The sequence below is a fragment of the Cavia porcellus genome, unplaced genomic scaffold, assembly GCF_034190915.1.
Source record: "Cavia porcellus strain 051 isolate PalLab524CR breed Dunkin Hartley unplaced genomic scaffold, mCavPor4.1 scaffold_24, whole genome shotgun sequence".
Classification (NCBI taxonomy): Eukaryota; Metazoa; Chordata; class Mammalia; order Rodentia; family Caviidae; genus Cavia; species Cavia porcellus.
This window is the reverse complement of record NW_026947507.1, coordinates 6,917,773-6,932,974: the sequence shown is the minus strand read 5'-3', so window position 1 is coordinate 6,932,974 and position 15,202 is coordinate 6,917,773. Positions and strand designations below refer to the sequence as shown.

The 15,202-nt window shown below is 40.5% G+C and overlaps 1 protein-coding gene and 1 long non-coding RNA gene across 2 annotated transcripts in view; one reads left to right on the top strand and one right to left on the bottom strand.

The window, feature by feature from the left end:
• Window positions 1–6,480, bottom strand: part of Zdhhc2 (zinc finger DHHC-type palmitoyltransferase 2) — a 73,854-nt gene extending 67,374 nt beyond the window's left edge. The window contains exon 1 of the mRNA XM_063234605.1: window positions 6,215–6,480. Within this exon, the coding sequence (XP_063090675.1) occupies window positions 6,215–6,341 (127 nt within the window). The 5' untranslated portion in view covers window positions 6,342–6,480. The remainder of the gene's footprint in view (window positions 1–6,214) is intronic.
• On the top strand, window positions 5,400–13,545 carry LOC106027552 (uncharacterized). The gene is made up of 3 exons (XR_001201144.3): window positions 5,400–6,012; window positions 8,749–9,214; window positions 11,775–13,545. It is a non-coding gene; the product is annotated as an uncharacterized LOC106027552 (long non-coding RNA).
• Window positions 13,546–15,202: the final 1,657 nt, after the last annotated feature.

Below are 15,202 nucleotides of genomic sequence, written 5' to 3'. Positions count from 1 at the left end.
TGCTCACTTTATGCATTAGGCTTTGTAGCCTTCCCATGGATTCAATGAATTGCATTCTGAACTTTCCTGCCTAGTTCCATCTACCAAGTCACAGGTATTGAGCTGAGAGCAGAGGAAAAGTGGCTTACACTTCCGGTAACAAGAGAAGGAGTTAAAACAACCATCTAATTCATAGCAGAGGCACAAATTGCTCTTCGTAATTCCACTCTGAACTATGTACTTGTGGTAAGATTTGAAGTACGATTTGAATTCATTACTATTTAAGTGCTTCCCATAAGTCTGCACTTTTATCGATTATTCTTTCATATTGCTCCAACAACCAATGCAAAGGTTCCCAGGAGGGTGGTGTTTCATCCTCCATTTCTACTCTCCTCCCATTCAGCCTCTTCTGAAAGGTAACAACTCCTCGCGCCGTGACCAAGCTGGCAGAGGTTCATGTTTTGTGCTTTTCACTCACAGGCCATTTTCTCTTGGCTATTGGAGAGGATCTCTAAGTTCTTCTCTAAATCATTTCTGTAGAGGAAAACACTTGGCATATAACAAGCAAGGGTTCAATACTGTAAATGCTTTTGAATGAGCCTTTGCCAAGCTTCAGAAGCTGAGTTTTCCCAACCCTTATGGGCACACCTTCCTGGAGACAATGGTCTTAGCTTAAAAAGATCATCCTTTCAGTTTGTGTCTAATTACTGCAAACATTCATTAATGGATGACTTTTTTTTTAAACAACAAACTTTAGTTTAAGTTGAATTCCATTAGATTCCATTCTCTCATTTATTTCCATTATAAAATTGAATGTTTTCATGCCACAAGTGGGTTTAAAAGAGACAAGAGGAGGAGAGATTAGTTCATTTAACATAAATTGAGCTATGATTATCTTAACTGCTCCATGTATGTTACCTCTAATAAGAATTAATGGTAATTAGTAATGGTGCATTATATAGTTAATCAAAAGAGAAACAATTCTCTCATATTAAATGAAACCAAGAAAAAATTAAGTCCTTCCTTCTACCCCAGGAACCATTTATTTTCAGCTCTAAAGACAGGACAGATCAAGAATTTAGAAAATATGTTTTATACATTTGAATTTTAGACCTGAAGAAATATTGAAATTTTTAATCCTTTGATCCACATACTATAAGTTCACATAACACAAGTGAATTTTGAAGAATATTTAGAAAAGTCATGGAATTAATGTATTTTATATTATCATTGCCAATAAAATGATTAAGTAATTTAGAATGTTTTGTATGCAACATTTTTCTTCAGATAACAGATTTCTCTAAACAGTCTTTCTATTTGGTTTTGAACCATTTATTTATTTATTTATTTTTGAGGCAGGGTCTCAATATGCAGTTCAGGCTGGCCTTAAGCTCACTTTATACCCCATGTTGATCTCCAATGTGCAACAATCCTCCTGCCTCAGCCTCCCAAATGCTGGGATTATAGGTGTGCTCCACCACACCCATCTATGAACTATTTAAGTACTTACAGATAGTAACATATAGTAGTATATGTATCACAAAGATTATCAGCTCTTGAAAAGAAAGCTTAAATCTTCTGCATAGTTTATAAAGTGATAGTTTGCCATTAACAAGAATAAAATTCTTTTTTCTGTGTGACTCAAATTCATTTCATGCTAGAAGGCAGTTTAAAGCCCTTCAGTCTCCACTTCTGAGCTGGAAACGGGCTTGAGGGGAATGATAGGTCAGAGGTTTACAGAATCTAAGGTTGAAGTGTTACATATGCATTTTATCTTTAGACACTGGTTGTTCATTTTTAAAAAACCCAGAAAGTGTGATTATATGTGCCTCAAATTGATCCCTAAGTATGTGGATTACTTCTTTCAATTCTTAAGCATCTCTAGTAAACACTGTGGCTTATAAGAAGTTGCAGTCACTGCTGGGGAATGTTAACAGATTGCAAAACTGTGAATAAAGCCTCAATATTCTCAATATCCTAACAAACGCTTCAAAGGTAAGCAAACTTCGCCCAAGAGCCAAACTATTTGGTCTAACAACTATGTAAGTTAATAAAGTTTTGTTGGAATACAGCCATACCCGTTTGTTAAAATATGTTCTAAGGCTGCTCTTTATAACAGCAGAGTTGAGTAGTTCCAGTAGAGATCATAATGACTTGCAAACAAGAAAGATGTACTCCCTGAACCAAACTATACAGCCTCCTAAAAACTCTGAAACCTCTGTGTAAAGGCTACTAGCTTACTTTCGGAGCCGTGCTAACTCACATAAAAGGAGAAAGAAGGGGAAAGGGAAGAGAAAAAAGGAAGAGGAAGAAGACAAAAGAGGACAGGACAGAAGAAGGAAGGAGGAGGGAGAAGAGGGGCAGCAGCAGGAGCTGGAAAAGACTTGCACAACGCCGCCCCAAGCTAAGTTATCTGGTGAGGGGTTTGGTGGAAAAGGGAACGTTCTGATATTTGTGGCACAGTATCAAAAATCATAAATGACATTTCCACTGGGTAACTTGGAGACAAGATACAGAAATTAGCAAATCTTAGCAATTCTTAAATACAGAACCATGTCACCAATAATGCAGGTGAGGGTTGGTCTACATGACCTCTAAGTTTTTCAAACTTTGTGATTGTTTGAAATGACTTAAAACCATAAGCAAGCCATGTATGATGGTGCACAACTGTAATCCCAACACTCAGGAGGCTGAGGCAGGAGGATCACAAGTTGATGTAGCTTGAGCTATATATATACTGGCTTTGATGCTAGCCTCAACTATCCAGTAAGATCCTGTCTCACTAAACAAAACAAAACAAACAAATAAAAACCATAAGCAAACCCAGAACTATATGCATATACAACACAATAAATGTCTCACAGCATTTTCCCAAGGTAAGTGCAGGGAAGCAATAAAATTTTAGAAAAACTGAAACTGAAATGATTAAATAAGGTTATGTTCCCTATAAAGTTCCCTATAATATTCTTGAAAGTTTTCAGTGAATTTGAAATCATAACAAGTTAAAAAATTAAAATAATTTTAAATGTTGCCAATTAAAAGGAAATACTTCAATTACCTTCTTTGACAAAGTTAATACAATAACTGCCATAATGTTTTTGTAATGCTTATAAGCCAGTCTGTCCACTGAATGAAACATGTTGGGCTCATCCTTACTCTTACAATTCTGCATCTTAAAGTCCCATTTTGCAAATTTCACCCTTAGAGTTTATCTTATGAAAAATAAGCTAGTACATAATTAAATGGACCAAATTCATGTACAACACCAAAGAAGCCAACAGTAGTGAGAAGGGTAGGATGGGAAGAGAAGGAAGAAGGGAAGGAAAAGATAGGACGGAAGGGTAATAGGAATAAAAGGGCCTCACTGATCAACAAACAAGATAAACACTGTTCAAATGATTACAAGTTTAACAGTCCTATTTGATCTTTTCTTTGGCAGCAGAGGAAACAGACTCAACTGAAAGAACTCTTATCTGTATCCCACATATTTTATATATACATATATTCCAAAAATGTGAATTATTTTCTTAAAATACAAACACTAAACAGAAATTATGCTAAGTGAAAAAAAGTGCCTAGAGAGCTACATACATGCATGTTTGTTAAATATAGAAACTAAGCATAATGAGAATCATTATCTCCAGTTTCCAAGGATACCAGGATAAGCACTACTCCTAAATTGCAGTTCATTCAACAAAGGCCACAGAGCAATTTATATTCAGGGTCATCCTTGGCTGACAGCTGAGGTAGGAGGAGGACCAGGCTAAATTACCTTGTTTGTTCAATTCTATTTGTTACCTACCACTTCACAGTCCCTGACCCACATCCTCTGGTCCTGACCCTGGTCAATATTTTATATGAGATATTTGAAAAATATGATTACAAATAGCATCTCTCAAGAGGAAAAAAAGTACAAGGGAAGGGCAGCAGAGATGTGATTAATCCAGAGACTGGGGTGGGGGCAGGCATTTTCATTCTCTTTGTCTGGGAAAAGCAGAAGAGGCTGGTTTTGTACTTCACTCACATAGTGCCTAGGAGGGAACCACGCAGCTAATGTCAACTTCCAACCCAATCAAGGCTAGGCAAGGCTTGCCACCTGCTACACTGCCACAGTCTTTAGAATCACATTCATCTCCCACTTGTTCTGCCCTCTAAACTCTTTCATCTGTGTATTTCATAGTGAATGCTTCTTTCATGGTTTTTTTTTTTACAGCAATAAAAAATATAAAAACTTTCTGTTAACGCAGGAGATATTGCTTCTCAGTCGTCTGTTCAAGACTATCTGTTGGCTGCTTTCACTTTGGTCAGCATTTGCGAGTTGTGAGTCAGTTAAGTAGTAACGAGGAATGGTAGGAGACTCTGCTGAGGCTCCCCAGGCAAGTACCAGTTACTGAAGAGAGGCAGTCTCCCTGTTAACCAAACTATCACTTATAAAAATACCATCCAGCTGTGACTTTAAAATTAAAGATATATGTATTTTTTATGTTTAAGACATAAGATCAGTTTGGTAATTACATAGTTCCAAATACCATTTATGCAATACAGTAAGACCTCCTAGGTGGCACCTGGTACCTGTACCTGGTAACAGGGCAAGGAAAATCTGCCTGCAAATGCTTCCTCCTGATGGATATGGGACACTGTGCCTGGCTAAACGGCTCAGCTTAATGTGATAATAATGAGCGAGTGTGATAATGAATGACTGGGACTTCCCTGCTTTGCACCAGTTACATCAATTGCTACTCTTCACTAAAGAAGTCAAAGAGCAAAATACAGCAAAGGCCCCTAATAGTTACATAACATATTATATATATTAATAAGACAAGCTGATTTAATATTAACTGTTAATGGGAAAATGTAATTATGTGTCTTCCCGCATACCCCTCTCTTACACATTATACATGACCGGGATATCATAATCTGTATGTGCTGTCAGGAAGATGTCGATGCAACCCAATCTTCTCTTTTTACAACACTCATTTTTTAAAAATTAAAAGATGGTCCCTAAGTCCAACAAAAATAGCAAATTTCAAAACTAAAAGCTATGTAAAATGAAAAGTCTGTCTCAGTTCTCTTAAAAGTTACGTCAGTAGTTATTTTGGTGTATTATTCTGACACTTTCTCACAGGGGCAACATTTTGAGTCAAGATGGCTTCAGTTAAGATTCTACATCTCAATCGTGAAGCATCGAAAAATGCCTAAATTGCAAAGGTTTAACTAAATAGGCCACTATTTAATCTTTTTCCTAGCCCCTCACAGGGCTACTGCTTGGTAGGGCAAAAACAGACGTGTTGGTATGTAGATGGCCAAGCACAGAAAACCTTCACAAATCACTGGCTGAAAGGTCATCCTAACATTTTTTTTTTTTTTTTTTTTTGGATAACCTAGATCGGCTTTCACAAATCTCTGAAGACAGGAGCCAGCTTACATTAAGCAGCAAGACAATATTCCCTACTTGTGCGTATTCAAGTTAGAAAAGAAAACCCTCAGCTTTGAAAGTACTCTACTCACCAATTCAGGAGCCTAGAACTTGGATTGAAGCCACTGGGCTCTCTGGGTGTAGAAACCTCAGATGCTAGCCACCCTCCCCCTTCTTCCTATTATTCTAACACCTCAATTATGGTCCTGTGTATTGCTTATGTCTTCGAAAATACTTTCTAGTAGCTTATCCCTCCACCTCTCTTTAAACTAGAAAGTATCCAACTGGCAATCCTTGAATCATAAAGGAAGCCAAGACGCCCCTGACTGCTGTCACCGACCGTTAAAAAGTGCCTTCGTGACAATCTGACAATCGGAAAGAGATCTTGCCCTTGCACTGGAGGCCAGACCAGCATCCCCGAGCGGGTCTGGCGTAGCTCCGATCGTGGGCCCAGCTCAGAGCCCTCCAGCCTCCACCGCAGCCTCCCGCGGCGGAGAGCACAGTCGTCCCGCAGCCGTCCGCCCATCCAGGGGGTGTGGCTGGGCGCTGGCGGCCGGAGGAAGGCAGAGGGGTGCCCGTCTGGAGTGGAGGTGACACTGCACCTGAGAGTTGCGAGGGTAGGCAAGGGTGGCACGAGTGGAGCGAGGCTGCCCCAGGCTGTTTTCGGCTGCGGCCGGCGGAGGCGCAGCTGGGGGCGCCCCGGGAGAAGGGCGGGCGTCGGCGGCGCGGCGGGGTCCCTGGGTCCCGGGATGGTGGCGGGGGCTGCGGGGCGCGGGAGGCGGGGGGCGGGACGGGGCTCTGTCGGGGAGGGCCGCTCACCTATGCACAGCTGGATGGCGTAGGCGTAGTAGGACCAGCCCAGCAGCAGGCTGATGAAAACCACCGGGATCCAGTACAGCACCCGCCGGCACCGCCGCCTCACGCTGCCCGGGCCCGAGGGCGCCATCTTCCAGCCGCAGCCACCTGCCCAGCTCGGCCGCCGCCGCCGCCCGCGGGCCTGGCTCCGGAAAGAGCTGGCGGCGCCCGGAGCCCCCGGCGGGACGGGCCCGGGGGCGGCGGCCGGTTGCGCTGCGGCCACTGCGGCCGCCGTGGCGCTAGGTCCCCATCCCGCAGCCGCGAACCGGCGCGGCGCACTCCCGCTCCTTGGCCGGGCGGCGGCGGCTGCGAGGGAGGACGGGGAGGCGGCAAGGGCGGCGGAGGCTGCGCTCCGCCCCCGCCGTCCCCTCCCTGCGTGGCCGTGGCGCCCCCGGGCGGGCTTTCTGGGGACGCTGCGTCCCGCGCGCGCGCGCCTCTTGCCCAGGCGCCACGGGGCGCTCGCCTTGGCGCGGCCGCCCCCGCGTGTGACCCCGGATTTAGGGTAAACCGGCGGAGGCGGGGGCTCGGGCCCCTGGGTGCGGGCTGGGGGTTGGGGGACCCTGTTGAGGCTCCGGCGCCGCGGGCGGTGGGGAGCGGGAGGGCGCGCAGGGTGCCGGCGCGCGGGGCGGGGAAGCCGAGTCGGGACCCCTCAGTCAGAGCGGACCGACCCCGACCTCCACCCCGCGCCTGGCTGGGAAGCCTGTGGGCGCGAGGCCGGGGCCTGCCGCCGCCTCGGAGCAAGACGGCTAGCGCGCACTGGCGGGCGCCGGCGAGGGCGGAGGTCACCGGGGGTCGCGGCTGGCTGAGCTGCCAGGGCCGGGCAGACGCGCGCTCGGGGCTCTCCAGGCCGCCTTCTGCCGGGAAGGAGCTGCGGCGGGGAGAAGCAGCCTTGGAGTTGTGAACCCAGAGACCACCGAAGTTAGGAACACGTCACTTGGAGCATTTTAAGACTTCTGTTAAATTATGTAATAGGAGTTCCGTTCCATTACCCCTTCGAAGAGCGGGTGGTTCTTTTGGTGCAGCCGTCCCCTTCGTCCCTCACTATGAAGTTTTCTTTTGTGACAAAACTTAGCAGGTAGCTTATTCTAAAGTGGTTGCTACTATACCGGAAGGCATCGGTATATTTACTAATTTACAATTCAGTATGTTTATTCCTGAATTATACTTTATAATTGACGAACAAAAGATATGAATGCTTCTAAGATTTTTTTTTCTGCTTCATTTGATAATGAACTCACCTGATTGAACAGAGAAACATCTACGTCCATGTAGGTAGTGTGTCTATGAATTATACATAATTAGTACATTTAAAGGGCACAAATTAACTTAGAGAATTTATGTGTTTACACTACACAGCAGTCCTACTGAGTAAAACTACTTCATAGCCATGTGTAAAGTTCTACTTTACAGGAATTAAGTCAAATCAATTAAGCCATGTTTTTGGGATTATCTGTCGGTGACAGGATTAAACAGCAAGCTAATCTCTCCTAAAATAGCTACGCGCGCGCATACACACACACACAAACAGGCATGTGCGCGCACACGCAATTTCTTCACTTGCTTAAATAAAGCATAGAAAATACCAGTCAAGTTTCTGTGGGACTTTAAATCATCGAAATGAGAAAAGTTCTGCCCCACTGAATCACTGTTTTGACACAGCATTTGAATTCTTTTCTCATGTCCTGTAGAGTAGATTACTATAACATATCGCCTTAAAAACCTCAGCTTTTCCCATGGAAACCAATCTTGTGATTCTAATCGGCATATAGGGGATGCAGCTCAGTGATAAACCATGCTTAGCACGTGTGAGGCCCAATACCAGCATAAATAAATAAATAAGACTAAGGACCAGAACTAAACGTCCCTATTAGGGTTGAATTTCCTTCCCCAAAATGAGCTACTCAATGATTCAGGGTAGGGAGAGACCACAGAATAAAAAGGGGTCAATTCCCTATAGTGAAAGCCCAGAGAATCTGCTAATTTTGCTTCTTAGATGCTACAACGAATGCCCTGTGCCTCTTCTAACAGCCTCACAGGGCGTTAGGTCAGAAGGTGAAGAGCGTTCTGCAGTTTACACACTGTAGCGTTTCAGAAGAATATACAAGCGTAACATCTTTGATAGTGGGCACATTTTAATCAGTCATGTAAAATGTTAATTGTTCATGTTTACAAACATGTTTGTGGCATATTTTCAACCTTTTGCCATTCTGAGATTATTACTATTACTGAGTTATCTAAGTATAGTCACTCGAAAGAAAGAAATAAAAAGTAAAAAAGAAAGAGAAAAAGAAAGTCTAGCAGAGGAATAATGGTCTCTGAACTTACACAATGACAGGATTTATCTTTACAGCCTCTAATTAGACAGGCATAAACATGCATGCACAAATGTTAGCTGTCTGCTCAGTAGCCAATCTTCAGATTCCAGACTTTGATGTGAGTGGAAAGATAACTTTTATTTTTAGGAATCAAAAGCCTTTGATTCTTTCTCCTTTCTTTAGGTGCATGCATCAACAGGAAGACAGTGAAAAGGTCGTAGACAAGAAGAAACTTTACTAGACACACTTTAGAATGTAGAAGTTTCAACTCACCAATTTTAATTTAGATGTTCAGTATTTATAAGAAATTATTTCAATACAAGCATAATGAAATGAAGATGGCCACTTAATGGAGAAGAGAGTCAGCAGAAAGGGGAAAGAAGAGAAAAGGGGCAGCCAGGCAAGAGGAGGGCGACAGACTCAGCTGAGAAGGGAGAAGAGCCCCTCACCGGGTCCCTGCAGGTCCTAATGGCCATAACTCCACCTAGCTTGGGTGTTCCATTCACTCAGAAGCTTATCAAAGTCATTCACCTATCAAAATTTCTTTGGTCAGATCCTACTTGCATAAAGAAACCTTCACCCTTTTTTCTTCTTCCAACCCGTTTTGCAGACCCTTCTGTCCTTAGCTCAACCTTATCTTGCTTCCATGGTAAGTTAATACAGCTCATCCTCTGCTTCCAGATCCATATTAAAACTTCTGCCTACTTCCTTGCAAGTATGAATTGTGGTATGAATGTCAACCAAGCCAGGACTCACCTTGTCTGTTGAGAGTACAGATCTCCCTCCATGGTGGCTATGGCAACCTCATTTCAACATTTTAGCCATAGCATTTACCTTTTTTAGATTTATTAGGTCAGTTGCTTGATATTTACTCCTTCCCTTTGGAAGAGAGGGAAACATTACAGTAACAAGGTGTCTTTGATGTATAAAGTCAGTTTTATTGATCCCAGATTTGTGAAGAACTGTGTAGATGTGGCCAGCAGGGCATGACACTTGACTAATGCTGTAGCTAAATTCCAGAAGTATTGGAAGGAGTGAAGCCAAGTTATGAATATACTCCTATTTACTGTCTCAGCCTTATTAGACACATCTGGGAAAATGCTGCTAAAGCCACTCTCATTCTTTTCTATTTTTTCTCCACTTTCTTCATTAGTACATTAGTGCATGTTTGCATGTACATAGTGTTTATACTCCTTGTGTGGATTTGATACATGTACATAACACATTTTAATTTCTTTTTAAAAAAAATCCTCTTTCCTCTTTTTATCCCTGTTTTGAAAAAAAATTATTTAGAAAGCAGCAATCTCTGACATCAGCAACTTGTATTTTCACATTTATGATGATCAATATATTCTTTTTAGGAGAAGAATGGCATGTTCAAGCCACATGTTTGTGGACACAAGTAAAATAAAAGCTGACTTAGGGATTTTACCATAGGGAATGTGGGAATGAAATAAGTTTCAGATACGGCTTGGCTTTCAAAGATTTATGTTGAAAATTAACCTGGGATGGAAGTGCAGGAGTGAAAGATCATTTCAAAGGCCTAAGGATGTTTTGTTGTGTAGTTGATTGGGCTAACACATGGGGAAATTTGTGAAGTGAAGCTAACTCTGGCAGACCTAGCCTTTGAAGCTCGCTAGGATTTCTACTGTAGTGTTACTGTGTCCTGTCACTAGATGGCAGGCACACACCAAGCTGTGTAGCTTTCTTGATCTTTTTTTCATAGATTAAATAGCATCAACCATGAACTTAACCAAGGCAATTATAAATTATAACTTAATGTTCAATTACATATAATTACAGCTAATTGTAATCACATTATAATTATATAATTTGATAGTATACTTCAGCTATTCGGAAAAGTTAAAGAAAAAATCCTATGTTATAGCAAATCATTCTGAGTTTGCTTTCATTGATTTACAGTTGGCATTGATGTTAACCTTTCTGAAAATATATTGGAATTTTTCATTTGAAACAATGTCTTTGCTTGCCCTAAATGAGAAGAGACAGAATCTATAAATCCAAAAGGTGGATTTTTAAAAAGAGGTGATACAGTGGCACCAGATTATATAAAATTATTAGAAGTGGCCATTTTGGAGTTGAGTGATTATGGCCAGCAGTGACCAAGGACAACACAATCCTGCAGGATGGTAGCAGGCATCCAGTGGTGAAAAGGTCCGCAACAGCATCCTAGACAGACTGTTCTTGGTGGCAGCATCTTGGCCACGCTCCTGCTTTCTTTGTTCCAAGCTTGAATCTCCAGCCTTCTGACTCTGAGAGGCCTGGAGATTCTGCCTACACCTGCAGAAACTGTTTTTCTGTAATTCAATAGAGTGGACTTGTGTATGCAACTCTGGCACAGTTTTAATTCCATTCTGCATTCCACTGCTTGCAGGAGCAGTTTCACCTCATGGAGACATAGGCGTCATGAGAAATAGGAGACAGAGGGACTGTTGATACCCTTCAAGTCACACATTCTGGACTTGACTGTCTAATAAGGAAACTGGTTAAAATAACAAAAATTTAGATTTTTAGTTACAATAGCTACATTTTCAATGTTCAGTAACCACAAATAGCTAATGGTTACCATATTGGACAGTGCTGAGTAGGGTTATTCCCATCATTGCAGAAGTTGTATTGGACAGAACTGACTGGACATGTTAGCTTGCCTGCATATTCATAAGGCAGGCTTCATATTTGTACATGTACAAAACAAAAGTCTCTTAATGATATCCTTCCTATTTTATACAAACAAAAATGAAAGGGAATAGGAAGTTGAAGACAATTTTAGGTTTATGGTATTAAGAGCTTTCCTTTTTCCTTTGAAGATGAGTCTAAAGAATAAGAAGCCAGATGGATAATAATGGAGATAATATAATACATTCTTGAACCCAAAGCTTATATACAAATGATTATTTTCAAAGTGTATGAAAGGAGAAACTTATCAGTACACAGTAGTATACTCAAATTCTTATGCATAAAGGTAAATATTGGATTTAGATTTTAAATAACAATACTTGCAAATAGCATTTTTCCTGGTCACTTCAGCCTTGAATGGTCTACTTTGAACCTGTGGTCATTGGGACACTTTCTGTTCTGTTGGTTGAGCAGTAAATCATCAGGGCATCTGAAAAACAGCTGGTTAAATTTAGCTCTGTCGCTGTCAAGTTGTAGGCTCGATCAGTCATGCTGCGTATTCTTTATGGCAGATATGGGAGGAAGAGAATGTGTCCTGCCAAGTGGCCTGTACAAACCAACCCACACTGGCTCTGGCTCAAAATATCTTCTCCTGGGCGGGTACCAAGAGGAAGAAGAAAGGAAAGAATAAGAGAAAATGAAAAGCAAAGCAAAACAAAACACCCAAATAATTTTTCAAATGTTTAATAAATATTTCCAAAGATTTGTCAAAGACTTAACTTTAGAGATTAAGCTCACATTACAATTTATAATTGCAAAAGAAAAACAGACCAAACCAACAAACAAAACAAAATAAAACAAAACTAACCAGAGGCTCCTGCCATTGGCCTTCAGAGTAAAAGAAAAATAAAGAATTAATTTTGTGTGGTGTTTTTATTTTGAATTTGGGTTTGGGTTTTTGAGATAAGGTTTTGGTATGTAGTTCAGGCTGGCCTTCAATCACTGTGATCCCCCTGGCTCAGCCTGCTGAGTGCTGGAATTAAAGATGTGTGGCACGACCAGCTCAGAGTAAATAATTAAGGATGACATTTAACAGAAAAGGCATATTGGCTTTGGATTTATAGTTGAAAAAATCTGATCATCGGGGATTGTTCCACCCATTAGAATGTATCTATTGTGAGTTATTTCCTATAGTCAGAGTTTCAGAGTTCATAGGTTTATAGCTATTTTCAAGTGATACTTAGATACTCTGTGTTCTAAATTTTTTTGGATTATTTTCTTGGTTGATGAAACCTTTTCCTCTTTACCGTTGTTTCAGTCTTTGATAATGAGTTACACTATGAAATGCTGGGTTGACTATGAAATGTCAAAAACCTGTATATCTGGAGGAGGAGACAGCATGCATTTTGGTTTTTCAGATAGAATGTAGTTGCAGGTTCGAAATCCAAATGATTGTAGATTTAGGACTTCATGCCTTAAACAGATTAATTGGTTGGGTAGTACCTTTTTATGCTTTTCACTTTTCTGTTGAATTCCATAAATATTAAACACAACATTTTTTAACTTCTAGGAGGCAGAAATGACTTGAAAATATGGTATAGTCACTTTGTGAATTAATGAAAAAATGTTAATTTAATTATAATGTAGAAATTATTCAATTCTGGAAGGCAAATTGGACTTTATATGTGATGTGATAATGAAACTTTTCCTGTGGTGGTAATAGTGACTACTACTAATTATCAAAATTTAATACAACATAATGTATATAAGATTGTACCTTGAATTAGCCTAATTGTTTGAAGGGTTTTTGGCCTATTAGCCTGGCTGTTAATCTGTGTGTAGGATAATTAACTTGATAATTAACTTTATAAGGATTTATAAGTAAATGAATCTGATGATGCAAAATACAGGGAGGAGGGAAAGGGAAAAAAGAATTGAAAGTGTTATGTGCATATTCCAATTCACAACAATGATTGCAATCATTATATACTGCAAATGTACTAATAAAAATTTGAAAAAGGAAAAATTGTAACAGTATCTTGAGGTGTACATACATATGAAGGCAAATTTCAGTGACTAATACTAAAAGATTAATATTCTCTCATTTTGTTAAATGTAGTGAGCACTGAAACTAATTATGTTGCCTCCAATTATACTGCCTGGAATAAAATATCTAGTTTGGCTAAAAGTATTAACTTTTTAATTAAAAGATAAGTTACAATTACTATCACTACACAGCAGCTAGTTTTAAAAACTGTGAACTTACCAGGCTGCTTAAATACGAAGAACTTTTTAAAACTTCTGAAATGTAGTGTATCATTTAATAAATGTTTATTACTTGTCTGCTCTGTGCCCAGCTATTCAAATTTAAAACACAAGGTCTATAGCATCAAGGAGCTGGTGGACAAGTAAGTAGGTTGATGTGCAAATGCTTTCAATAATAAGATAAATGCACAGTGTACATTGGTAACAAAGGGGAAGTGACTTAGCATGCCTGAAACAATCAGGAAAACCTGCAGAGAAAATTAGAATTTATGCAAAAGCTTAAAGGTCAAACAGGAGTTTTCATTGTAGAGAAATGAATGGTTTTCTTGTGCAGGGAATTTCTTCTCTCCTTGAAGGAAAGGGAGTGTATCAGTCAAGGTCAAGTCAGAAAAGCAAGAGCCAGGACTTTCAGTGGGAGAAATTTAATAAAAAAATAAAATTAAAAAGTATTGGAACAGTAAAAGCAAAACCAGGGTGTGAGGTGAGAAAAACATAAGATTAACAACTGTAGGAGGTCACTAACATCCCTAAGACTAGATGAATGAAAGGAAGAAAGTATTAGCAAGCTCAAGATGATGGGAACCTTGTGGAATCTGGGGACTGTGGAGGTCATTCAGTCACTGCTGGAGACATAGCTTGAGGCAGAGTTCGAGAACACAGATGTTCCTGCAAGGCAGATGGCAAGGGGGCCTGGGAAATACTATTTTGAGAGAGCAGTGTCTTGTATGTAAAGCAAAGCAAAAGAAACATAAATAATCCAAGATTAAAGAGACAACTAGTCAACGTAAGGGAGCTTAGTGAACAGTAAAAGTAAAATTAGGTGTTATCTCTTTAAAACAAGACAAATAAGCTTTATTGGCCATTTAAAGGAGTTTGGGTTTTAACCAACAGTCATTTTAGAAAATTTTCAAATAATTTTAAGCAGGAGAAAGCTAAGCTAAGTTTAAGTTAGATGCTTTTGAAAGCACCGGGGTAAGTAAAGTTAACAGGCAGAAAAAGACATAGTGTGGGATCTCCTGCACAGTGGAAAGAAAGTCTTCAACTGGCACAATGACAAGGAGGATGGAGAGGGAGCCTAGATTCTTTGAAAGGCCCAGGTGGTTAGGGATGTGAAGGACAAGAAAGGCAGATTGCATAAATTTTGGAGTCCACAGAAAGGAAATCCAGGATTGGGCCTGGGAGGTGAAGGGGCCACGACAATCCACAGGGTTTACAGTCAATTTAGGAAGAATGAAGTCTTTGGTTGCCACGTCTGCCACTAACTATAATTTTCCTGAGAATGTAAGTAACTTCAAAGTCAGGTGCATAAAAGACACATGGAATTAAGTAGCAATGGTTATCTTTCTGCTTCTGTCCCATTCTGATGATAACTTAGGTTACATCTTAAGTTTTTTGGGGGGACTTTATCCTTTGGTTATTTTTTTGAGTGCTTTTTCTTTGGTTTGGTTTAACAGAGTGACTTATGGTTAGAGCTGCTGCTTTGAAAAAATCATTAATTGTCCTATGCCTTCATGGTATATTGTATTAGAAGAATATTAAATACTCAAATTTATTAAGTATACTGGGATAAAAGGTCTAACCCAGGGTTGGGGATTTAGCTCAGCAGCATAAGCGCCTGCCGGGCAAGAGTGAGGTCATGAGTTTAATCCCTGTACAAAAAAAAAAAAAAAAAAAAAAAAAAGATCTAACCTAGAAAAAGTGGAAGAATCACTTAGGGACTAAGATACTCTCAGGT